At 61.4% G+C, this 24392-nt stretch overlaps 1 protein-coding gene across 1 annotated transcript in view; it reads left to right on the forward strand.

Moving 5' to 3' along the window:
* Positions 1–23594, forward strand: part of CCDC30 (coiled-coil domain containing 30) — a 47872-nt gene extending 24278 nt beyond the window's left edge. The window contains exons 6-19 of the mRNA XM_068162850.1: positions 1830–1981; positions 4014–4127; positions 4524–4767; positions 8014–8193; positions 8467–8643; positions 10729–10863; positions 12541–12698; positions 14156–14303; positions 15130–15251; positions 16652–16811; positions 18535–18671; positions 18898–19048; positions 20945–21012; positions 21663–23594. Coding sequence (XP_068018951.1) covers positions 1830–1981; positions 4014–4127; positions 4524–4767; positions 8014–8193; positions 8467–8643; positions 10729–10863; positions 12541–12698; positions 14156–14303; positions 15130–15251; positions 16652–16811; positions 18535–18671; positions 18898–19048; positions 20945–21012; positions 21663–21876 — 2160 coding nt within the window. The 3' untranslated portion in view covers positions 21877–23594. The remainder of the gene's footprint in view (positions 1–1829; positions 1982–4013; positions 4128–4523; positions 4768–8013; positions 8194–8466; positions 8644–10728; positions 10864–12540; positions 12699–14155; positions 14304–15129; positions 15252–16651; positions 16812–18534; positions 18672–18897; positions 19049–20944; positions 21013–21662) is intronic.
* The last annotated feature ends 798 nt before the right edge of the window (positions 23595–24392 follow it).

Genomic DNA, 24392 nt, shown 5'->3' on the forward strand with positions numbered 1-24392 from the left:
GAGGCCTTGAGCAGCCTGGGCTGGGGGGAGGTGTCCCTGGGCATGGCAGGGGGCTGGAGCTGGCTGAGCTGTGAGCTCCCTTCCAGCCCAACCCATTCTGTGGATCTCTCCCAGGAGGTCAGGGCTGGAGCTGGTTGCTGCTGTGTGTGTCAGGGTGCCCAGCCTGGGGCCAGGCAGTGGCTCTGGGACATGGGAGTGATGTGCTCCAAGCTGGAGCCATGCAAGGAGCTCTTTCTGCAGCTCTCTTCTTGTTCTTAAGAGGGTTTTGGACACTGGAGAGGAGAAACCTGCTCCTGGGTCTGCCTCAGACCCACTGACTCCTGCTCTTTCCTCCCCAGGGGCTGCCTGACTCCCAACCAGAGCTTACAAGGCAGTGTGAGAGCTTCCCAAGGCTCCAAAGCACCTCAGCAAGCAGAGCTCTCCTCCCTGCTTCCCTTGGGCTGGGGCTTTGTGAGCCAGGGCTGAGAGCCCCTCGTGCCTGGGGGCTGATGCAGGCAGGAGCAGCTGCTCAAGGGGAACTGAACTGACCTTGGTGTAGGGAAGAAGACCTGGAAGGGAGATGCCAGTGCTGGCAACCCCCCAGGCAGAGCTGCAGCTGCAGGAGCCCAGCTCCCTGGGAGCATTCAGAGGCCTTGGTGGATTCTTCTTGGAAGGGTTTGAGTTCACCACTGCTTAGCCTGGGCAGGTTGTGGTGCTGGCCTGGCCTGGGAGTGCCAGTGCCCTCCTGTGCTCCTTCTGCCTTCCCCTCCTGCCCTTTCCATGTCCTTGGTGTCTTCATGCCCTGCCCTTGGGTCACACCAGCCCCATGAATGCTGCAGCCTGTGGGGCAGAGTGCTTGGGAGCTGGAAGAGGCCCTGGGGGTGCTGGGTGACAGCAGCTGAAGGTGAGCCAGGGGTGCCCAGGGGGGCAAGAAGGGCAGCAGCAGCCTGGCCTGGAGCAGCAGTGGGGTGGGCAGCAGGAGCAGGGCAGGGACTGTGCCCCTGGGCTGGGCACTGCTGAGGCCACAGCTTGAGTGCTGGGGTCAGGACACTGAGGGCTGGACAGGTCCAGAGAAGGGCAACAGAGCTGGGGAAGGGTCTGGAGAAGAGGGCTGGGGAGGAGCAGCTGAGGGAGCTGGGGGGGTTCAGCCTGGAGGAGGGAGGCTGGGGAGAGACCTTCTGGCTCTCTACAGCTCCCTGAGAGGAGGCTGGAGCCAGGTGGGGGCCAGCCAGGGACAGGGTGGGAGGATGTGGCCTCAGGCTGCAGCAGGGGCACTGGAAAGGGGCTCTGGGCACTGGCCCAGGCTGCCCAGGGCAGTGGTGCAGTCCCCAGCCCAGAGCCCTGGGGATGTGGTGCAGTGGGGCCCTGGCAGTGCTGGGTGAAGGCTTGGGCTGGATGAGCTTAAAGCTCTCTTCCAAGCAAAGTGACTCTGTGAGCACCACTGCCTGGTGCTGAGGCCTGGGGTGGTGCTGGGAGTGCAGAGCAGCCCTCTGCAGCTGGGGGCTTTGGGCTGCCCTGGCTGGGGGCTGCCCTGGCAGCACCTTGGGGCTCCTCCTGCCTTCCCAGCAGCTCTGTAGTGATGTGGCAGCTGAGGTGAAGCTCTGGGAGCTGCAGATGGGCAGCAGGAGGCTGCAGTCAGCCACAGGGAGGTTTGCTGATGGCTTTCACACTGCTCCTTCCCCTGCAGAGGAAGGACCTTGCAGCTGCAGCTTCAGCAGTGAGGAGCTGCAGGAGCTCAGCTGCAGAGTCCCAGCCCAGTGCTGGTGGAGCTGCCAGAGCGCCTTGAGCTGCTCCTGAGGGCTCCATGAGGCCACAGCAGATCCCAGCTGGGGTGGTTTCTGACCCTGCAGGTCTCTGAAGTGCTCCAGGAGAGAGAGCAGGGCCAGGAGCTGGAGCTGGGAGAGCGATGTGCAGCTGCAGAGCCCCAAGGAGCACAGCTGGCTGCAGTGGTGCTGCTGGGAGATCAGATCCAGGGCCTGAGGGCTGGACAGGACCTGCTCTGGTAAGCCTTGGCCAGGCCTCTGCTGCCTCCTGCTCTTTCTCTTTGCTGCCTCAGCTTTTAGCCTTTGCAAAATCCCTCTGGTGCTGCTCCTGGCAACAAAAGGCCACAGCAGCTTTGTGCCCTCCCCGTGGCACATGGAGGCTCCCTGCCTGGAGAGCTTCCAGGGCAGGCTGGATGGGGTCCTGGCCAGCTCTGGGGTCCCCAGCACAAGAAGGACACAGAGCTGCTGGAGAGAGTCCAGAGAGGGTATCACAGTATCACAGAATCAGTCAGGGTTGGAAGGGACCACAAGGCTCAGCCAGTTCCAACCCCCCTGCCATGGGCAGGGACACCCCACACTAGATCAGCCTGGCCACAGCCTCAGCCAGCCTGGGCTTAAACACCTCCAGGGCTGGGGCCTCAACCACCTCCCTGCACAACCCAGTCCAGGGCTTCACCACTCTCATGGGGGAAAAACTTCCTCCTCCCCTCCAGCCTCAATCTCCCCACCTCCAGCTTCATTCCATTCCCCCTAGTCCTAGCACTGCCTGAGATCCTGAGCAGTCCCTCCCCAGCCTTCCTGGAGCCCCCTTCAGATCCTGGAAGGCCACAATGAGGTCACCTCAGAGCCTTCTCTTCTCCAGACTCAACAGCCCCAACTCCTTCAGTCTGTGCTCACAGCAGAGCAGCTCCAGCCCTCTGCTCCTCCTCCTGGCCCTGCTCTGGACACCTTCCAGCACCTCCAGATCCCTCTTGCCATAGGGGCTCCAGAACTGGAGGCAGGACTCCAGGTGGGGTCTCCCCAGAGCTGAGCAGAGGGGCAGAATCACCTCCCTTGCCCTGCTGGCCACACTTCTCCTGCTGCAGCCCAGGCTCTGCTTGGCTTTCTGGGCTGCAAGTGCACACTGAGAGCTCCTGGGGAGCTTCTCCTCCCCCAGCACCCCCAAGGCTCTCTCCTCAGGGTTGCTTTCCAGCCAGTCCCTGCCCAGCCTGCATTTGTGCCTGGGATTGCCTGCACCCAGCTGCAGGACCCTGCCCTTGGTCTTGTTGAACCTCCTGAGGTTGGCTTGTGCCCACCTCTCCAGCCTGCCCAGCTCCCTCTGGATGGATCCCTTCCCTCCAGCTGTCTGCTGCACCACACAGCTTGGTGTCAGCAGCAACCCTGCTGAGGCTGCACTCAGTGCCACTGTCCATGGCACCCACAGGGATGTTGAACAAGCCTGGGCCCAGGACTGATCCCTGAGGACTTCAGCTGTCCTTGGAGGGCAGGGGGCTTTGGAGGGCAGGGGGCTTTGGAGGGCAGGGGGCTTTGGGTGTTGGGACTCTTGCAGGTCCCTGACTCCCCTTTCTCATCAGATCAAGACAAGTCTGGGGGTGCAGCACCTGTGCTCAAGCTGCCATTAGCAAGAGAGGTGAACAGAAGGCATTTAATGGCCACACACATGGAGTGGAGCTGCCAGCCCAGCCCCAGCCTGGCCTGGGCTGAGCCCCAGCAGTGTGGGCAGCAGGGGCAGGGAGGGGATTCTGTCCTCTGCTGAGCTCTGCTGAGACCTCCCCTGCAGTGCTGGGGCAGCTCTGGAGCCCTCAGCACAGCACAGACAGGGACCTGGTGGAGCAGGGCCAGAGGAGGCCACAGCAGTGCTGGCAGGGCTGGAAGCCCTCTGCTGGGAGGCCAGGCTGGGAGAGTTGGGGTTGGGCAGCCTGGAGAGGAGAAGGCTCCAGGGAGATCTCCTGGTGGCCTTGCAGTGCTTCAAGAGGCTGAGCAGAAACCTGGGGAGAGGCTTTTGGGCAGGGCCTGTTGTGCCAGGCCAAGGGAGGATGGTTTGGAACTCAAAGATGGGGATTCAGAGTGGAGAGAAGGGAGAAATGTTTGCCCTTGAGGGTGGGGAGAGCCTGGCCCAGGCTGCCCAGAGAGCTGGGAGCTGCCCCATGGCTGGCACCAGTCCAGGTGAGGCTGTTTGGGGCTCTGAGCAGCCTGCCCCAGCTGCAGCTGTCCCTGCTGAGGGCAGGGGACTGGTCTGGGTGAGCTCTAAAGGTCCTTTCCCACCCAAAGTGCCCTTGGGCCAGCTGATGACTCCCAGTGCAAGCCTGGGTTGAAGGCAGTGCAGCTGCAGCCAGCTCAGGTGCCTTGGGGGCTGGGGACTGAGATGTGTGACTCCAGGACCAGGTGGGTGGAAGAGCTGCTCAGGACACAGGGTTTGGCCTGAGGTCCATCAGACAGCTGGGTGGGGAGACCTGAGCCTGAGCTGCCACTGCCTGAGTGCTCTGTGCTGCTGCTGGGCATAGCTCGCTCTGGTGGCTCTGTGCCAGCCTCGGGCAGCAGCTTCTGAGGAGTCACCAGGAGCTGACCCTTTGCACAGACATCTGGTGGGGGCTCAGTGAGCAGAGGAGCCTCAGCCTTGCCCAGAACTGCTCCAGCCAGGAGCAGATCCCCCTTGGAGCCTGCCAAGACACCCAGGTCTCACCCTGAGTGTCCCTCTGGGCTCTTGCACCCCAGAGCTGCCCCTCAGAGGGTGGTTCCCCTGGATGTCTGCACTTCTCTCCCTCCTGTTTCTCCTTCCAGTTCTGAATGGCTGGAGAGCAGCAAGAAGAGGCAGGAGCTGGCTCAGAGGCTGCAGGAGAGCAGTGAAGAGAAAGGGCAACCTCCCCCACCACCAACCCTACTCCACGAAGAGCTCCTGGCTGCTGCAGGGAGCCACAGCGCCAAGGAGGAGCCCCTGAGGCTGAGCCACGGCTCGGTGCCCACAGACCCCAGGCTGCTGCCGGCTCAGAGCTCTGCAGGCAGTGCAGGGGGCAGCACGGTGCAGGTAGGGGGCAGCACGGCACAGGTAAGGGGCAGCACGGCGCAGGTAGGGGGCAGCACGGCACAGGTAAGGGGCAGCACGGCGCAGGTAGGGGGCAGCATGGCACAGGTAAGGGGCAGCACGGCGCAGGTAGGGGGCAGCACGGTGCAGGTAGGGGGCAGCACGGCACAGGTAAGGGGCAGCACGGCGCAGGTAGGGGGCAGCATGGCACAGGTAAGGGGCAGCACGGCACAGGTAGGGGGCAGCATGGCACAGGTAAGGGGCAGCACGGCACAGGTAGGGGGCAGCACGGTACAGGTAAGGGGCAGCACGGTACAGGTAGGGGGCAGCACGGCACAGGTAGGGGGCAGCACGGCACAGGTAAGGGGCAGCACGGCACAGGTAGGGGGCAGCACGGCACAGGTAGGGGGCAGCACGGCACAGGTAAGGGGCAGCACGGCACAGGTAAGGGGCAGCACGGCACAGGCAGGGGGCAGCACGGCACAGGTAAGGGGCAGCACGGCGCAGGTAGGGGGCAGCACGGCGCAGGTAAGGGGCAGCATGGCACAGGTAAGGGGCAGCACGGCACAGGTAAGGGGCAGCACGGCACAGGCAGGGGGCAGCACGGCACAGGTAAGGGGCAGCACGGCACAGGTAAGGGGCAGCAGGTAAGGGGCAGCAGGTAAGGGGCAGTACGGCACAGGTAAGGGGCAGCACGGCGCAGGTAGGGGGCAGCACGGGAGAGGCAGGGGGCAGCACGGCGCAGGTAAGGGGCAGCACGGCGCAGGTAGGGGGCAGCACGGCGCAGGTAAGAGGCAGCACGGCGCAGGTAAGAGGCAGCACGGCACAGGTAAGGGGCAGCACGGCGCAGGTAGGGGGCAGCACGGCGCTGGTAGGGGGCAGCACAGCACAGGTAGGGGGCAGCACGGCACAGGTAGGGGGCAGCACTGCGCTGGTAGGGGGCAGCACGGCACAGGTAAGGGGCAGCACGGCGCAGGTAAGGGGCAGCACGGCGCAGGTAGGGGGCAGCACGGCGCAGGTAAGGGGCAGCACGGCGCAGGTAGGGGGCAGCACGGCACAGGTAAGGGGCAGCAGGTAAGGGGCAGCACGGCGCAGGTAGGGGGCAGCACGGTGCAGGTAAGAGGCAGCACGGCACAGTTAAGGGGCAGCACGGCGCAGGTAGGTAGGGGACATCTGCCACCTGCAGGCCTCAGCTGCTTCCCTGGGGGCCTGGAGAGGCTGAGTGGCCTCACTGCAGGTGAGAGGGAGAGGTGATTCAGTCCTGCAGCCGTGGTTTAAAGCTTTGTGAGGCTCTTGCTCTGCTCCTCTTTGGGATGGGAAGTGCTCTTCCCCCCCAGGTCTTCCTCCCTTTCCCCCCCCCAGGTTTTGCTCTCTTCCCCCCCCCCCCCCCCCAGGTCTTGCTCCCTTTCCCCCCCCCCCAGGTCTCCCTCACTCCCTTCCCCCCCGGGTCTCCCTTTCCCCTGAGGTTTTGCTCCCTTCCCCCCCAGGTCTTCCTCTTGCTACAGTTACTCCTCCTCACCCCTCCTCACTCTGCTCTAACTCTCCACCCCAGGAGCTCACCCCACAGCTGCTGCCCTGTGGTGGCAGCTCACAAAGCCACTCTGTTTGCAGAGCTCCCTGCTCACTGCAGGGCTGGAGGAGCCTTGCAGGTCCCTGCCCACCCAAACCAGCCTGGGATCCCCAGGGAGCTGCTGGGGTTTGCTGCAGCCCAGCACTGGTGGCTGATGTCCTGCTGCCAGCTGCTGTGCCAGCTGCTGTGCCCTGCTTCTCCCCACAGTTTGCTGTGCTTCCAGTGCAGTTTGGTCACCTTTCTTGCTGTGGGATCTGCAAAGGGAAGGGAAGAGCAGCCAGGAAGACATGGGGAGGGGAGCCAGCAAGGGAGCCTTCCCCTGAGGGCAGGAGGGGAGTGTGAGGAGGAGCCAGGGTGATCTGCAAGAGTTTGGAAGGGGAGAGAGGAGAGTGGGAGTGAAGAGGAGAGGATCAGAGTCCTGCTGATAGCAGGGAACAGCAAACCTGTACAGAGAGAACCAAACAAGCCCCAGGGGGTGGAGAGGATCCTGCTGGGAGCAAGTCAGGGAAAAAAACCCAACCCCCAACTGCTGTGGAGCACAAAACCACTGCCAGATCCCAGGGGGCTGGATCCAGTTTGCCCAGCCTGGGAATGTGTCTGGACATTCCCCAGAGAAAAGAAACTGCATCTCCAGTGGCTCAAAACAGAGAGTGCAGAGCCAGGGGGCAGGTGGAGGTGGCTCAAGAGCAGAGTGCAGAGCCAGGGTGGAGGTGACTCAAGAGCAGAATGCAGAGCCAGGGTGCAGGTGGCTGAAGAGCAGAGAGTGCAGAGCCAGGGTGCAGGTGGCTGAAGAGCAGAGAGTGCAGAGCTAGGGTGCAGGTGGAGGTGGCTGAAGAGCACAGAGTGCAGAGCCAGGGTGCAGGTGGCTGAAGAGAACAGAGTGCAGAGCCAGGGTGCAGGTGGAGGTGGCTGAAGAGAACAGAGTGCAGAGCCAGGGTGCAGGTGGAGGTGGCTGAGGAACAGAGAGTGCAGAGCCAAGGTGCAGGTGGCTGAAGAGCAGAGAGTGCAGAGCCAGGGTGCAGGTGGCTGAAGAGCAGAGAGTGCAGAGCCAGGGGGCAGGTGGAGGTGGCTGAAGGTGATGCTGGGAAGCAGGGCTTTGCTGCATGAGACCTTTCAGCCTGTGTGCAAGGCACTTGCAAGAGGAAAGGTGACCCAGAGAGCTCCATTCTCTTCTGAGAGCCACCCCAGAGCATCAGAGAGCATCTCATGGTGCCCAGGCTGCTGTCACACTGTGCCAGCTGCTGCTGCTGCCAGGACTCACCTTGTTCCTGCTCCCTCAGGACTCACCTTGTTCCTGCTCCCTCAGGACCCACCTTGCTCCTGCTCCCTCTGGCAGCAGAGGCTGGATGGCCCCTGCTGCTCAGCTGCTGCAGAGTTCAGGCAGCCTGGGTGGTGCTGCTGGGCTGTGAGAGGTTAATTTGGGCAGGAGCTGCTCCCTCACCCAGGTCACTGCATCTTCTCCCTTGACCTCAAGAGCTGAGTCACCTCCTGTGAGGGGCTGGGGGGTTAGGGAGCAGGACATGGGGTGGGGGCAGGAGGAGCCCTTGCCTGGCTTTGTCCATCTGCCCTACCTAAAAGCCCTTAACTGCTGCTGGCATCCTCCCACCCTGCCCTCTGCCAGTCTCCCTCTTTCCTGGAAGTGACTCCCATGTAAGCTCTGTCCTCTGCTGCTCCTGCAGAGGCTGCCTGACAGGACCTGCCAGCAGCAGCAGAAGATGCAGCAGCTGCAGCAGGGGAAGATGCTGCAGCAGGAGGAGATGCAGCAGCTGCAGCAGGGGAAGATGTTTCAGCAGGAGGAGATGCAGCAGCTGCAGCAGGGGAAGATGTTGCAGCAAGAGGAACTGCAGCAGCTGCAGCAGGTGGAGATGCAGCAGCTGCAGCAGGGGAAGATGCTGCAGCAGGGGAAGATGCTTCAGCATGAGGAGCTGCAGCAGCTGCAGCAGGGGAAGATGTTGCAGCAGGAGGAGATGCAGCAGCTGCAGCAGGGGAAGATGCAGCAGCTGCAGCAGGGGAAGATGCTGCAGCAGGGGAAAATGCAGCAGCTGCAGCAGGGGAAGATGCAGCAGCTGCAGCAGGGGAAGATGCTGCAGCAGCAGGAGGAGATGCAGCAGCAGGAGGAGGAGCTGCAGCAGCTGCAGCAGCAGGAGATGATGCAGCTGCAGCAGGAGGAGGAGCTGCAGCAGCTGCAGCAGGAGCTGCGCCGTGTGCAGGCCTTGTGCAGCTCGGCAGAGCGGCAGCTGAGCTGTGAGAGGGAGAAGAACCTGGAGCTGCAGAAGCAAAACCTCCTGCTGCAAGAGGAATGCACCAAGGTAGGAACAGAGCTGGGAGGGCTGCTTGAAGAGAGCAGGGCACACCTGAATGGCCTCCTGGCCTGCAGCAGGAACAGTGTGGCCAGCAGGAGCAGGGAGCTCATCCTGCCCTGTGCTCAGCACTGCTTAGGCCACACCTGGAGTCCTGTGTCCAGTTCTGGGCTCCTCAGGTTAGGAAAGAGGTTGAGCTGCTGGAAGGTGTCCAGAGAAGGGCAAGAAAGCTGGGGAGGGGTCTGGAGCCCTATGAGGAGCAGCTGAGGGAGCTGGAGGTGTTGAACCTGGAGAAGAGGAGGCTCAGGGGAGACCTTCTTGCTCTCTCCAATTCCCTGAAAGGAGGTTGTAGCCAGCTGGGGGTTGGTCTCTTCTCCCAGGCACCCAGCCCCAGAACAAGAGGACACAGTCTCAAGCTGTGCCAGGGGAGGTTCAGGCTTGAGCTTAGCAAGAAGTTCTCCCCAGACAGAGAGATTCCCTTTGGGATGTGCTGCCCAGGGAGGGGGTGGGGGTGGTGTCCCTGGAGGTGTTTAAGCAGAGCCTGGATGAGGCACTTGGTGCCAGGGTCTGGTTGATCAGTTGGGGTTGGGTGGTTGGTTGGACTTGGTGACCTTGGAGGTCTCTTCCAACCTGGCTGATTCTGTGGTTCTGTGACTGGACCTGGTTTGAATTTGGCTGTACAGAACCAGGAGCTCTCCACCTGCATGGGAAGTTGACACACCAGAGGCTTGGGACCCAGACAAGCTTGAGCAGTGAGCCTGGGTGAGCCTCAGGAGCTTCACAGTATCACAGAGTCACCAAGGTTGGAAGAGACCTCAAAAATCACCAAGTCCAAGCTGTCACCACAGACCTCATGACTGAACCATGGCTCCAAGTGCCACATCCAATCCCCTCTTGAACACCTCCAGGGATGGGGACTCCACCACCTCCCTGGGCAGCACATCCCAAGGGCCAACAACTCTCTCTGGGAAGAACTTTCTCCTCACCTCCAGCCTAAACCTCCCCTGGCACAGCTTGAGACTGTGGCCTCTTGTTCTGGGGCTGGGTGCCTGGGAAAAGAGCCCAACCCCCACCTGGCTCCAACTTCCCTTCAGGGAGTTGCAGAGAGCAAGAAGGTCTCCCTTGAGCCTCCTCTTCTCCAGGCTAAGCAACCCCAGCTCCCTCAGCCTCTCCTCACAGGGCTGTGCCCCAGACCCCTCCCCAGCTTTCTTGCCCTTCTCTGGACACCTTCCAGCAGCTCAACCTCCTTCCTAACCTGAGGAGCCCAGAACTGGACACAGGACTCCAGGTGTGGTCTCAGCAGTGCTGAGCACAGGGCAGGATGAGCTCCCTGCTCCTGCTGGCCACACTCTTCCTGCTGCAGGCCAGGATGCCCTTGGCCTTCTTGGCCCCCTGGGCACACTGCTGGCTCCTGTTCAGGCAGCTGTCAATCAGCACCCCCAGGTCCCTCTCTGCCTGGCTGCTCTCAGCCACTCTGCCCCCAGCCTGTAGCTCTGCCTGGGGTTGCTGTGGCCAAAGTGCAGCCCCTGGCACTTGGACTTGTTGAATGCCATCCTGTTGGCCTCTGCCCATCTGTCCAGCCTGGCAAGGTCCCTCTGCAGAGCCCTTCTGCCCTCTCACTGACCAACTTCTGCTCCCAGCTTGGTGTCAGCTGCACATTTGCTGATGCCTCACTCCATCCCCTCCTCCAGATCATCAATGAAGATGTTAAAGAGGATGGGGCCCAGCACTGAGAGCTTCCCCAAGGCCAAGGGAGGGGTGGCAGATGCCCCATCCCTGGCAGCACTCAGGTCAGGTTGTTGCAATGTCCCTGCTGAGTGCAGGGGGTTGTGCAGGATGAGCTTTGCAGGTCCCTTCCCACCCAACCCACTCTGCCAGCCCCTGGCTGTGCTCTGCAGGTGCTGTCCCTGCTCCCAGCATTCCTCTTGTCTGCCTCAGCCTTGCTCCTCTCCCACTGCAGGCACTGCAGGAGGCTTCTGCTGAAGTGCAAAAGTGATTTCTCCTTCTTTTGAACCTCAGGTGAAAGCTGAGCTGAAGCAAGCCCGGGCTAAGCTCTCAGACACGACTGAAGCTTGCTCCTCTCTCTCTGCACAGTGGGGAAAGAGCCAGCAGAAGGTGCAGGAACTTGAGCAGGAGCTCCTGAAGTGCTCCCAGGCTGAGAGACTGCAGAGCAGCCTGCAAGAGAAACTTGCCCAGGAGAAATCCAAAGCCTGCGAAGCACAGAGAAAGGTAACTCAGGGGTGGGAGCTGAGCTCACAGCAGCTCTGGCTGCAGCAGCAGAGGAGGAAGAAGCAGCAGCAGCTACTCAGGATTGGTTCCCTGAAGTCCATTTTGCTGGTCCAGTTTGAGATCCCTTGGCACTGAGTGCAGCCTCAGCAGGGTTGCTGATGACACCAAGCTGTGTGGTGCAGCAGACAGCTGGAGGGAAGGGATCCATCCAGAGGGAGCTGGGCAGGCTGCAGAGCTGGGCACAAGCCAACCTCAGGAGGTTCAACAAGAGCAAGGGCAGGGTCCTGCAGCTGGCTGGAGGCAATCCCAGGCACAAATGCAGGCTGGGCAGCCCTGAGGAGAGAGCCTTGGGGGTGCTGGGGGAGGAGAAGCTCCCCAGGAGCTCTCAGTGTGCACTTGCAGCCCAGAAAGCCAAGCAGAGCCTGGGCTGCAGCAGGAGAAGTGTGGCCAGCAGGGCAAGGGAGGTGATTCTCCCCCTCTGCTCAGCTCTGGGGAGACCCCACCTGGAGTCCTGCCTCCAGTTCTGCAGCCCCTATGGCAAGAGGGATGTGGAGGTGCTGGAAGGTGTCCAGAGCAGGGCCAGGAGGATGAGCAGAGGGCTGGAGCTGCTCTGCTGTGAGCACAGACTGAAGGAGTTGGGGCTGTTCAGTCTGGAGAAGAGAAGGCTCTGAGGTGACCTCATTGTGGCCTTCCAGGATCTGAAGGGGACTACAGGAAGGCTGGGGAGGGACTGCTCAGGATCTCAGGCAGTGCTAGGACTAGGGGGAATGGAATGAAGCTGGAGGTGGGGAGATTGAGGCTGGAGGGGAGGAGGAAGTTCTTCCCCATGAGAGTGGTGAAGCCCTGGAATGGGTTGTGCAGGGAGGTGGTTGAGGCCCCAGCCCTGGAGGTGTTTGCAGCCAGGCTGGCTGAGGCTCTGGCCAGGCTGATCTAGTGTGGGGTGTCCCTGCCCATGGCAGGGGGGTTGGAACTGGCTGAGCCTTGTGGTCCCTTCCAACCCTGACTGATTCTGTGATGCTAAATAGGTTAGGAAAGATGTCTGCTCTGAGTGGGAGCAGAGCAGCCAGGTGTGATGGCTCAGCTCCTGGCCCTAGAGCTCACTGCTCTGCGGAGCCTGGCTGCAGGCAGCCCAGGGCAGCTGCTTGCTGAGGAGGTTTGCTGCTCTTTGCTGGGGGGCACCTTGCACAAGCTGCTGTTCTGCAGGGCATCCTCTCGAGCTGTCCCTGCACTGCCAGCTGGGCTCAGCTCTGGAGTGTGCAGGACCAGCCAGGGACCACAAGGTTGCTGCTGATGCACAGCAGGGGCTGGACCCAAACCTGGGAGCTGCTGGCAAAGCTTTGCCTTTCCTGGGCTGGGACACAAAGAGAAGCAGAGAATCATAGAATCATTTTGGGTGGAAAAGGCCTTTCAGATCACCAAGTCCAACCAGTAACTAACTACCCAATCTGGTACTAAACCATGTCCCACAGCACCACCTCTGTGACTAGTGGTCACTGTATCCCCCTGGCACTAATCCTGGAATCAGTTTGGTGGGAGAAGCAGAAGCACTCTGAAGGAGAAGCAAATCTTTCATGCCCCTGGCTTGGAGCCTGAGGGATCCCAGGGCCCTGATCCCTCCCATTCAGGCACTGGCTGATGACTTCAGACAGCTGAATCCCTCTCCCATTTGCCTCCCAGATCTCCAAACTGCAGCAGAAGCTGAAGGCTTCCCAACAGCAGCTGCTGCTGGCTGAAGCCTGTGGCTCAGACAAGAAACTGCTGGAGGAGGAGCTGAAGGAGGCCAGAGAGAATGGAGCTCGTGTGCAGCAAGAACTCCAGGAGGAGCAGCTGAAGAGGTATCAGGTGCTGGGTGAGGCCCTGTGCTGTGAGCAGAGGGCAGCTGTGTGCCAGCAGACACTGCTGTGCCAGCCTGCAGCTCCCTCCTGCAGCTTCCCTCCTGCAGCTTCCCTCCTGCAACTCCCTCCTGCAGCTTCCCTCCTGCAACTCCCCTCCTGCAACTCCCTCCTGCAGCTCCCTCCTGCAGCTTCCCTCCTGCAGCTCCCTCCTGCAGCTTCCCTCCTGCAGCTCCCTCCTGCAACTCCCTCCTGCAACTCCCTCCTGCAACTCCCTCCTGCAGCTTCCCTCCTGCAACTCCCTCCTGCAGCTTCCCTCCTGCAGCTCCCTCCTGCAGCTTCCCTCCTGCAACTCCCTCCTGCAGCTTCCCTCCTGCAACTCCCTCCTGCAGCTCCCTCCTGCAGCTTCCCTCCTGCAACTCCCTCCTGCAACTCCCTCCTGCAACTCCCTCCTGCAGCTTCCCTCCTGCAGCTTCCTTCCTGCAGCTCCCTCCTGCAGCTTCCCTCCTGCAACTCCCTCCTGCAACTCCCTTCTGCAGCTTCCCTTCTGCAGCTTCCCTCCTGCAGCTTCCCTCCTGCAGCTTCCCTCCTGCAACTCCCTCCTGCAACTCCCTCCTGCAGCTTCCCTCCTGCAGCTTCCCTCCTGCAACTCCCTCCTGCAACTCCCTCCTGCAACTCCCTCCTGCAGCTTCCCTCCTGCAGCTTCCCTCCTGCAACTCCCTCCTGCAGCTTCCCTCCTGCAGCTTCCCTCCTGCAACTCCCTCCTGCAACTCCCTCCTGCAGCTTCCCTCCTGCAGCTTCCCTCCTGCAACTCCCTCCTGCAACTCCCTCCTGCAGCTTCCCTCCTGCAGCTTCCCTCCTGCAACTCCCTCCTGCAACTCCCTCCTGCAACTCCCTCCTGCAGCTTCCCTCCTGCAGCTTCCCTCCTGCAGCTTCCCTCCTGCAACTCCCTCCTGCAGCTTCCCTCCTGCAACTCCCTCCTGCAACTCCCTCCTGCAGCTTCCCTCCTGCAGCTTCCCTCCTGCAACTCCCTCCTGCAACTCCCTCCTGCAGCTTCCCTCCTGCAGCTTCCCTCCTGCAGCTCCCTCCTGCAGCTTCCTCCAGGGCTCACAGTCACTGCCCTGCTGCTTTCACCTCCTGTCTCCCCTTTCTGCCTTGCCTCTCTCCCTGGCAGAGCTGTGCAGGATCTCCTTTTGTGGAGATGTAACAGCTTTTGGGGGGGCCCAGCTGCCCCAGGAGGTGCCTGGCCTCTCCTTGCCAGCCCAGGGATGTGCTTTGCGCTCTAGGTGCCAGCAGTGCCTCGTGCACGCATCCTGCAGCCTTGCATGGGACACGGGGACAGGGAAGGGCTGCTGCTCTCTTTCTGCCATCCTTGCTGCCCAGGGCAGGGGCAGATGTTTCCAGCCTTGGGGCCCCGGGGTGGGGCTGCAGGGCAGTGCCTGAGGGCAGGCTGCTTTCAGGAAGCTGCTGGAGCAGCAGGCGGAGGAGCTGCGGCAGCAGCTGCGGCAGGCGCGGGAGGCGGAGGCGGCGCTGGCCAGGCTGCAGGTGGAGCTGCAGGCCAAGACTCTGCACCTCCTGGAGGGGGAGAGGAAAAGTGACTCCAACGAGGTGAGCCAAGGGCATGCTGGAGCCTGAGCCTCAGGAGCAGAATCCAGCACGGTGGGGGTCAGAAGGGACCTCTGGGGATGTGAGGAAGAAGTTCTGCAGCAGGAGGCTGCTGGAACACTGCAGCAGGTTGCCCAGGGAGGTGGTTGGGCTCCATCCCTGGAGCTATTGGAGGGGAGGCTGGAGAGGGCTGTGGGCAACCTGCTGCAGTGGAGGATGTCCCTGCTGAGTGCAGAGGGGTTGGGCTGGGTGAGCTTTGGAGGTCCCTTCCAACCCAGACCTGTGCTTCTATGATGTGGTCAAAGCCTCCTGTTGAAGCAGGGTCACCCAGAGCACTGAGCCCAGGGTGGCAATGGCCAGGGGGGGTTGGAACCTCTCCAGAGAAGGAGACTCCACAACCTCTCTGGGCCAGTCCAGCCAGGTGCTGAGCCCTTGCAGATGCTGCTGATTTCAACAGGAGCTGGAGGAGAGGCAGCATCCCAGGTCATGTAGCTGCCCTGGGGATGCAGCTCTGAGGGCACAGGAGGGACTGAAGGGAGGGGGAAGAGGCTGTCCCCTGTTTCTGCAGGACAGCTGTGGCCAAGTCCTCTGCCTGGGGCAGTGCTTTTCCACCCTCCCCCCTGCCAAAGCCCACAGCCCCCAGCAGGGCAGAAATCCACCCTCCCACTGCTTCCATCCCTTCTGCCACCCAAGGCTGCTGCCCCCTGCCCTGGATGCCCCCTGGAGCGGGAACCCCTGGGACTTGTGCCAGGGAAGCTGTAGAGAGCAGGCTGAACAGAGGCAGGGGAGCAGAGGCCAGCCAGAGGAATTACTAACTGCTGCTTCCCAGCACCTGCAGTGCCAGAAGGAGAAGCAGAAGCTCTCTGAGCAGCTGGGGCTGCTGAAGGAGGACAACAAAGCTCTGTACGAGGAAGGAGTTCGCCTGCTGAAGCAGAAGGAGCTGTGTGTCAGGTACTGCCTGAGCAGCAGGGACCTGTGCACAGGTGCCCAAAGGAGCCTCCCAGCCTGCCCTGGCTGCCAGGGGAGCTCAGGGAGCAGGGCATGCTGAGAGGCATCACATGGCACAGGCACAGCACCCAGGAGGTCAGGCCCAGGCAGCAGGGGGTGCGAAAGGCAGTTCCTGATGCCTGACCTCCTCCTGCAGCCAGGTGAGCTGCCTGGGGCTGTGGGCACTCTCTGCTGCCCTGCAGTGAAGCCTTGCACCCCTTGCACCCTGTCTCCCCCAGCACCCTCCTGCAGCAGCTCCTGGCACAGGGCTGGGCTCAGTGCCCTCTGCCCTGGATGAAGCCTGGCTGAGGGCCAGGCCCAGAGAGTGCTGGGACTGGAGCTGGACCTGGCTGCACCCAGCCACCAGTGGTGGCCCCCAGGGCTCAGCTCTGGGCCCTGTCCTCTCTAATCACTGTTTGGGGGAGGGCAAGGAGGCAGCCTCAGTGAGTCTGCAGGTGGCACCAAGCTGGGTGGCTGAGTCCCTCTGCTAGAGGGGAGGGAAGCCTCACAGGGGGTCTGGGCAGCTCAGAGCCATGGCCAAGGCTCAGTGGATGAAGCTCAACAAGGCCAAGGGCCAGGGCCTGCCCCTGGCTCACAACAACCCCATGGGGAGCTCCAGGCCTGGGGAGGTGTGGATGGAAAGCTGCAGCTGGGAGAGGGCCCTGGGGGTGTTGGGTGGCAGCCACTGAGCAGGAGCCAGCAGTGCCCAGGGGCCAAGCAGGGCAATGGCCTCCTGGCTTGGGGCAGAAGCAGGGTGGGCAGCAGGGCCAGGAGGTGACCATCCCCTGTGCTCAGCACTGGGGAGGCCACAGCTGGAGGCTGTGCTCAGCTCTGGGCCCTCCCTGCAGGAAGGACACTGAGGGGCTGGAGGTGTCCAGAGCAGGGCAGCCAGGCTGGAGAAGGGCCTGGAGCCCCTGGGCTAGAGGAGGGCTGAGGGAGCTGGGGGGGTTGAGGCTGGAGGAGAGGAGGCTGAGGGAGACCTCCTTGCTCTCTGCAGCTCCCTGCAGGGAGGTTGGGCTGAGGAGGGGGCAGCCTCTGCTCCTTGGTGCCAAGGGCCAGGAGCAGAGGCAATGGTTGCAAGCTGCCCCAGGGGAGGCTGAGGCTGGAAGCAGGAAAGATTTCTGCCCTGGCAGGGATCTCAGCCCTGGAATGGTCTGCCCAGGGCAGTGCTGCAGTGCCCAGCCCTGGGGGGTTCCAGCAGCTGTGGGCCTGGGGCTGGGGGGCAGTTGGACTGGAGGGGCTTGGAGGTCTCTTCCAAGCAGATCTATTCTGTGAGCTGGGATATGGCTGAGGCTGCCAGGCCAGGCTTGGAGGAGCATCAGTAACCCCAGGAGCTCTCCTGCCTTGCCCTTGCCCTGTGGCAGCCTGGTCCCTGCCCCCAGGCAGTACAAGGAGATGCAGCTGCGGCACAAGGAGAAGCTGCGCAGGGCCAAGGAGACCTTCATCCACGAGGTGAAGCAGAGGGACAGCAGGATCAAGCAGCTGGAGAATGAGCTCAGCCTGACCAAGCTGCAAGTGGAAAAGGTGAGAGAAGGCAGCCAGGACTGCAAGGGAAGGCACTGGAGCAGCTGCAGGCTGTCTGCAGGAGCCTCCCTTCTTGCCAGGGCTTAGCTCCGGGGCCAGTTCTGCCCAGGACCTTTCTCAGGGCATGGAGGCAGCCTCAGGCAGCTTGGTGATGACACCAAGCTGTGGGGGATGTCGAGCTGCTGGAGGGTCAGAGGCTCTACAGAGGGATCTGGCTGGGTGGGCTGAGGTCAGTGGGCTGAGGTTCAACAAGGCCAAGGGCTGAGTCCTGCCCTTGGGTCACAACAGCCCCAGGAAGGCTCCAGGCCTGGGGCAGGGTGGTTGGAAACTGCCCAGCAGAGGAAGCCCTGGGGGTGCTGGGTGGCAGCAGCTGAAGGTGAACCAGGATGTGCCCAGGGGGCCAGGAAGGCCACCAGCAGCCTGGCCTGGATCAGCAGGGCAGGGATTGTCCCCCTGGACCCAGCACTGCTGAGGCCACACCTCAAATCCTGGGTTCAGCTTTGGGTCTCTCACACCAAGTAGGACATTGAGAGGCTGGAGCAGGGCCAGAGAAGGGCAACAGAGCTGGGAAAGGGTCTGGAGAACAGGGCTGGGGAGGAGCAGCTGAGGGAGCTGGGGGTGTTGAGTGTGGGGAAGAGGAGGCTGAGGGAGACCTCATTGTCCTTGCAGCTCCCTGAGAGGGGGCTGGAGCCAGGTGGGGGTTGGGCTCTGCTCCCTAGCTTTCAGCTTGTCTATTAGGATGAAGCTCTCCCCTGAAAGGGTTCCCAGGCACTGGCACAGGCTGCCCAGGGAGGTGGTGGAGTCCCCATCCCTGGAGGTGTTCAAGAGTCTGCAGACCTGGTGCTGGGGGACATGGCTTAGCTGAGGACTTGCCAGTGTTAGGCCAAGGGTAGGACTTGATGATCTGAAAGGACTTTTGCAGTCTGGGCAACTCAGTGACTCTGTGGACTAAGGAATCCCAACTAGGAGACAACACTACTGGTGCTGAGCCCTTTGGGAAAGTGCTTTAAGGTGCAGAGGGCACAGAGGAGAGCAGAGTCCTCACTGCTTGGAACTGACAGCAGCTGAACACGAGCCAGCAGTGTGCCCAGGGGGCCAAGAAGGCCAAGGGCATCCTGGCCTGCATCAGGAACAGTGTGGCCAGCAGGAGCAGGGAGCTCATCCTGCCCTGTGCTCAGCACTGCTCAGGCCACAGCTTGACTCCTGTGTCCAGCTCTGGGCTCCTCAGGTTAGGAAGGAGGTTGAGCTGCTGGAAGGTGTCCAGAGAAGGGCAAGAAAGCTGGGGAGGGGTCTGGAGCACAGCCCTGTGAGGAGAGGCTGAGGGAGCTGGGGTTGCTTAGCCTGGAGAAGAGGAGGCTCAGGGGAGACCTTCTTGCTCTCTGCAACTCCCTGCAGGGAGGTTGGAGCCAGGTGGGGGTTGGGCTCTTTTCCCAGGCAGCCAGCCCCAGAACAAGAGGACACAGTCTCAAGCTGTGCCAGGGCAAGTTTAGGCTGGAGGTGAGGAGAAAGTTCCTCCCAGAGAGAGGAATTGGCCATTGGGATGTGCTGCCCAGGGAGGTGGTGGAGTCCCCATCCCTGGAGGTGCTCCAGAAGGGATTGGATGTGGCACTTGGAGCCAGGGTTTGGTTGTCAGGAGGTGCTGGGTGACAGCTTGGACTTGCTGAGCTCTGAGGTCTTTCCCAACCTGGTTCACTCTGTGATCCTCTCCTGCACCCCTGTGCAGGGGCAGGTGCTGGTGGCACAGCTCACTGCTGAGAGGGAGAGACTGCTGCAGGAGAGAAGAGAGCTCCTGCAGAAGGGAAGTGAGCAGGAGGAGACCCCTGGGAGCACCTGCCCTACCCTGGGCCCCCTGCAGAGCAGGTAGGCACTGCCTGCTGGCACAGCTCTGGCAGCCTGCCTCCTGCTCTGGTTTTGTGCCTCAGCACTGCAGAGCAAGGCCTGAGCTGTGCCCTGGGGGCTGCTGCCCTGGGTGTGAATTGCTGGGGGTGCCTCCAGCCGTGCCCCCAGCACCGAGCTGAGGCCACAGGGGCTGAGGCTCCTTGGCAAATGCAGCCTGGCCAGCTGGGAAATCCTTTGTGCCTTGTAGGTGTGAGGTGCTGAGGGGGCAGCTCCTGGCTGAGGAGAAGGTGAAGCTGCACTACAGCAAGCTGCAGCCCCCCAGCCCCCTGCAGCCCTGTGGCCCCCTGCAGCCCTGCGGGCCCCTGCCCAGCTGGCAGCGCACAGCCAGGAGCATGGAGGTGAGACTGGGGCAGGGCTGGGGCTGAGCAGGGGCAGTGCAGCAGCTGAGGGTGCAGGGTGGTGTTTGCAGCTGCAGCTGAGGGTGCTGGGGAGGGGCTGGGTGGGGACAAGGAGCACAGGGCAGGTCCTAAGGGCTTTGTTGGTGACCAGGGACTGTGGGCAGCTGAGCTCCAGGCTCCTGCCAGAGCAGCTCCATCCCAAGCTGCTGCACGAGGAGAGCCTTCCCCACAGGGACAGGAATGTCCCTTTGGATCTCCTGCAGATTCAGAGCTGCTCAGAGCCCTTCAGTTCAGGGTTAGCTTCCCCTGAGCAGGGAGGCAGAGCAGTGTGGCTGGGAATGGCTCTCCTGGGAGCCAAGAGCCCTCAGGATGAGCTGAGCACTGAATCCACCTGGGCTGAGCAGGACCTAAACACTCAGGTTTGGGCTGACCAAGTGAAGGATGAACTTCAGGAGGAGAAATGGAGACAGATGCAGGGAAGTCAACAGCTTGGATGGGAGCACACTGCATTGGGTTAGGAACTGGCTGGAGGCTGAGCCCAGAGAGTGGTGGTGAATGGTGCCACAGCCAGCTGGCAGCCAGGCACCAGTGGTGTGCCCCAGGGAGCAGTGCTGGGCCCTGTGCTCTTTAACATCTTCATTGATGATCTGGAGGAGGGCATTGAGTCCATCAACAGTAAATTTGCAGCTGACACCAAGCTGGAGGCAGGAGTTGATTTGTTAGAGGGCAGAAGAGCTCTGCAGAGGGACCTGGACAGGCTGGACAGATGGGCAGAGGCCAAGGGCAGGAGATTGAACACATCCAAGTGCCAGGGGCTGCACTTTGGCCACAGCAACCCCAGGCAGCTACAGGCTGGGGGCAGAGTGGCTGAGAGCAGCCAGGCAGAGAAGGACCTGGGGGTGCTGATTGACAGCCAGCTGAACATGAGCCAGCAGTGTGCCCAGGGGGCCAAGAAGACCAAGAGCATCCTGGCCTGCATCAGGAAGAGTGTGGCCAGCAGGAGCAGGGAGCTCATCCTGCCCTGTGCTCAGTACTGGTTAGGCCACACCTTGAGTCCTGTGTCCAGCTCTGGCCTCCTCAGGTCAGGAAGGAGGTTGAGCTGCTGGAAGGTGTCCAGAGAAGGGCAAGAAAGCTGGGGAGGGGTCTGGAGCACAGCCCTGTGAGGAGAGGCTGAGGGAGCTGGGGTTGCTTAGCCTGGAGAAGAGGAGGCTCAGGGGAGACCTTCTTGCTCTCTCCAACTCCCTGCAGGGAGGTTGGAGCCAGGTGGGGGTTGGTCTCTTCTCCCAGGCAGTCAGCACCAGAACAAGAGGACACAGTCTCAAGCTGTGCCAGAGGAGGTTTAGGCTGGAGGTGAGGAAGAAGTTCTTCCCAGACAGAGAGTGATTGCCCATTGGGATGTGCTGCCCAGGGAGGTGGTGGAGTCCCCATCCCTGGAGGTGTTCAGGAGGAGACTTGCTGGGGTGCTTGGTGCCATGGGTTAGCTGTTTAGGTGGTGTTGGATTGGTTGATGGGTTGGACTCGATGATCTTGAAGGTCTCTTCCAACCTGCTTTATTCTATGTAATTCTAAGCTTTGGAAATCCAAGTTTCAAGGACTTCTGAACCCCAGGATAGAGACTTGGAAGGTCCTTGGTGCATGCTGAAGCGTGGGGGGAGCCCAGTGTGGAGGAGGCAGAGGCTGTGTGGGCACAAGGGGCTGTTTGTGTGTCCCCCTGGGCTTGGTTTCTTCCTCTCCGTTTCCCCTGAGCTAGTCAGGGCTGAGGAGCTTTTCTGAGCCCCAAAGGTCACATCTGTGGGGCTGGAGCTCATGGGGAGCAGGACTGGGGGCAGTCTGCATGCTGCTGAGTAGGCTCTGATGTGCAGCTCCTGCTTTGGGAATCTCTCTTCCTCCTTGCAGGACTCCAGGAGCGTTCACATTCCTGAGCGCCAGCTCCAGGGCAAGCTGCTGCCAGCTCCCCGTGCCAGGTACGAGGGGAGGAGGCAGGGAAGGCCTCTCTGCATGTGCTGGGGGAGAGCTGAGCATCCTGTCTGCTCCACCCTCTGCTTCCAGCTCCAAGGCTCAGCTCTGTGCTCACATTGTAAGGAAAATGCAGTTCAAGAGGTGCTGAAGCTGTTGGGCTGCAGCAGCGATGTTCAGGCTCTGTGTGGGCACACGGTGGGGCTTGGAGCTGGGCCTGGTGCCCTCGGGGTGTGGAGAAGGAGCTCTGCAGAGGAGCTCCTGAGACTCAGAGGAGCAGAGCTGCTTGAGGCTGGGGGAGCCATGGCCCAGGCTGTGGGGCAGGAGGCAGCTTGAGCTCTTTCTCCAGCACTGCAGGCAGGAGCACCCAGCTGGGTGCCCAGAGGGGCTGTGCAAGCCTGGTCTCTGCCTGCTGCAGGCCCAGCACAGCAGGCTTGGTGACAGCCTTTGGGTGCTGGTGAGGGTGAGGCACAGGGTGAGGAGGCTCTGGGCTAGAGCAGGGCCAGCAGGGTGTGGGACCTTAGTCCGTGTGCAGTGCACTGCCCCTTGGCCTGGGCTGCCTCCCAGGGGGGCAGGGAGGGGGCTGGGGTGGTGCAGGTGGCAGGGGGCCAGGCAGAGTTGGCAGAGTGACCAAAGAGAGACATTTGTTTGTTTGCAGCTTCCCAGCACGAGAGCCACCAGACCCTCTCAGCACCCTGAAGGCCTCACAGGACACAAAGCCTGAAGGAGAAGCTGAAAGCCAAGACTCAGCCTTTTGCTTGTCCCCCTCCCAGCCTTCTGAGATTGGCTACTTGAATGTAGCTTGGCCTGGAGACACCACAGCCCCCCAGCTGCAGCAGCAGAGTCAGAGCCTGGGCTCCCAGAACTCCTAACTGGGGGAAGAGGCTTGGGGAAGAGGAGCTGGGCTGGGAGGTTTGGAGCTGCTGTGTCCAGGCCCTGTGGAGGCTGCAGGGGCAGCAGCTGCCCTGCTGAGCTCTGGCACCACTTGGCACTGAAGTGCTGAGCAGCTTTGGAGCAGCTTGGCCAGCTGCAAGGGGCTGTGTGTGGGCTCAGGCCAGCTGCAGCCAGAGGCCTGAATGTGCAGAGCAAGGCAGTGGCAGGGAGGAGGGTTGGGCTGAAGAGCATCTTCCCCTCAGGCCTAAGTCCTTGTCCAGTCCAAGCTCTGTAACTCAAGGCTGAAGCTCCTTCCCAGCCTGTGCCCAGACTCCTCCATGCCCTCCAGCTGAGCTCACTTGTTGCCTTTTGCCAAGCTCTCCCCACAGCCCTTTGGCTTTGGGCAATGCCTTCAGAGGGCAATGGGAGGATGGAGGCCCCGAGGGTGGGGAGGAGAAATGTTCCTCTGCAGCCCTGGGGTGCACCAAGAGGTGCTGGGCACAGCAGAGAGAAAACCAAGGCACAGCTCTTGAAATGGAGGCTGGAGGCTTGGGCTGCCCCCTGGGCTCTCTTTCAATTGCAGCAGTTGTCCAAGCCCCTCCAGGCAGCCTTAGCACTTCCTTACTGTGGCTTTCTGGGCTACTCCCTCAGGTGGAGCTGATCCCTTGAGAGCAGGGGGAGAGGGCCTTGCAGCACAAAGCCTTGTGCAGGGTGCAGTGTCTCTGCCTCCCTGACAGCCCTGCTTAGGGGCAGGAGTCCCTTTTGCCATCCTCAGTCCCTTTGTTCAGGGGCAGCTGTCCCCTGCCCTGCAAACTGTGCACAGCCACTGGGTGGCGCTGGAGAGGCAGTGGCTGCCTCCTGAGCTCTGAAGGCTGCAGCAGACTCTGGGAGCTGCCTGCACAGCACAGCCACATTTGCCCTCTCTCTGCCCTGCCCTTTCCCAGCTCCTTTCCCAGCTCCTCTTGCTCTTGCCCCAGCAGCTGACACTTCTCCTGGGCCACAGTGGAGCAGCTCCCAGAGCGAGAGCCAGGCCTCAGGCACTGCCCTGCAGCACAGCTCAGTGCAGCTCCCTCCCAGCTGCTGCAGAGCTGCTGCTGACTGCTGCCACTTTTCTCTGCAGCATTCCCAGAGTCAGACAGAAGCAGGGAATGAGAGAGGGTGGAAGGCACCTCCAGAGAGCATGGAGTCCAAACCAGTCCCAGGGGGTGGGGGACAGGTGGGCAAGGGGCTGCAGAAGGAGCTGAGTGCCTCTGGCATGGAGCACAGCAGCTTCTGTGCCCCAGAGGCCTCAGCAGCATCAGCTTTGTGATGTCACTGAGCCACTTATGACATCAGGGGCAGCATAAATTGGGGGCTGGGGCAGGCCATGCAGTCACAGTGCCTGGTGCTGGTGGTGGTGCCAGGGGTGCTGGTGGAACTGGTAGAGGTGGAGGTGGTGGTGGTGCCAGTGCTGGTGGTGCCAGTGCTGGTGCAGAGAGATTCAGGTTGGAGCAGACCTTTAGGATCACCACCTCCCACCCAGAAGCCTACCCTACAAGGCTCAGCCCTAAACCTGAAGCACCTAAACCCCAAGCACCACATCCAAACCACCTCTCAATGCATCTGGGCTTGGTGACTCAAGAACCTCCCTGGGCAGCCTCTGCCAGGGTGCTATGGTCATAAGCAGCTTATTAATAGTCAATAGGAGGAGTGATTAATAAAAGTGTTAGTAACTTCATTAATCACAATCCTGTGGCAAATGTGACTCACAGTCTCACAGTATCACTGAGGTTGGAAGAGACCTCGAGGATCATCGAGTCCAACCTATTGACACAGACCTCAGGACTGAACCATGGCACCAAGTGCCACATCCAATCCCCTCTTGAACACCTCCAGGGATGGGGACTCCACCACCTCCCTGGGCAGCACATTCCAATGGCCAATTCCTCTCTCTGGGAAGAACTTTCTCCTCACCTCCAGCCTAAACCTCCCCTGGCACAGCTTGAGACTGTGTCCTCTTGTTCTGGTGCTGATTGCCTGGGAGAAGAGACCAACCCCCTCCTGGCTCCAACCTCCCTGCAGGGAGTTGGAGAGCGCAAGAAGGTCTCCCCTGAGCCTCCTCTTCTCCAGGCTAAGCAACCCCAGCTCCCTCAGCCTCTCCTCCCAGGGCTGTGCTCCAGACCCCTCCCCAGCTTTGTTGCCCTTCTCTGGACACCTTCAGGTCTCTCAATGTCCTTCTTAAACTGAGGAGCCCAGAACTGGACACAGGACTCAAGGTGCAGCCTAACCAATGCAGAGTCCTGGGCACAATGACCCCCCTGATCCTACTGGCCACACTGTTCCTGATGCAGGTCAGGATGCCCTTGGCCTTCTTGGCCACCTGGGCACACTGCTGGCTCATGACTCAAAGCTATTTGCTGGCTCAGGCTCTTGGGCTGTGGGGCAGACCTCTCACCAGCAGGTACAGGGAACAACTCAACCAACAGGAGTAAAAGTCCAAAACCAACAAACAGCAATTTGGGCTGTAAGGAATAAA

Source organism: Melanerpes formicivorus, unplaced genomic scaffold (assembly GCF_026170545.1).
Source record: "Melanerpes formicivorus ecotype bairdi unplaced genomic scaffold, bMelFor1.0.p_v2 SCAF_67, whole genome shotgun sequence".
NCBI classification, from domain to species: domain Eukaryota; kingdom Metazoa; phylum Chordata; class Aves; order Piciformes; family Picidae; genus Melanerpes; species Melanerpes formicivorus.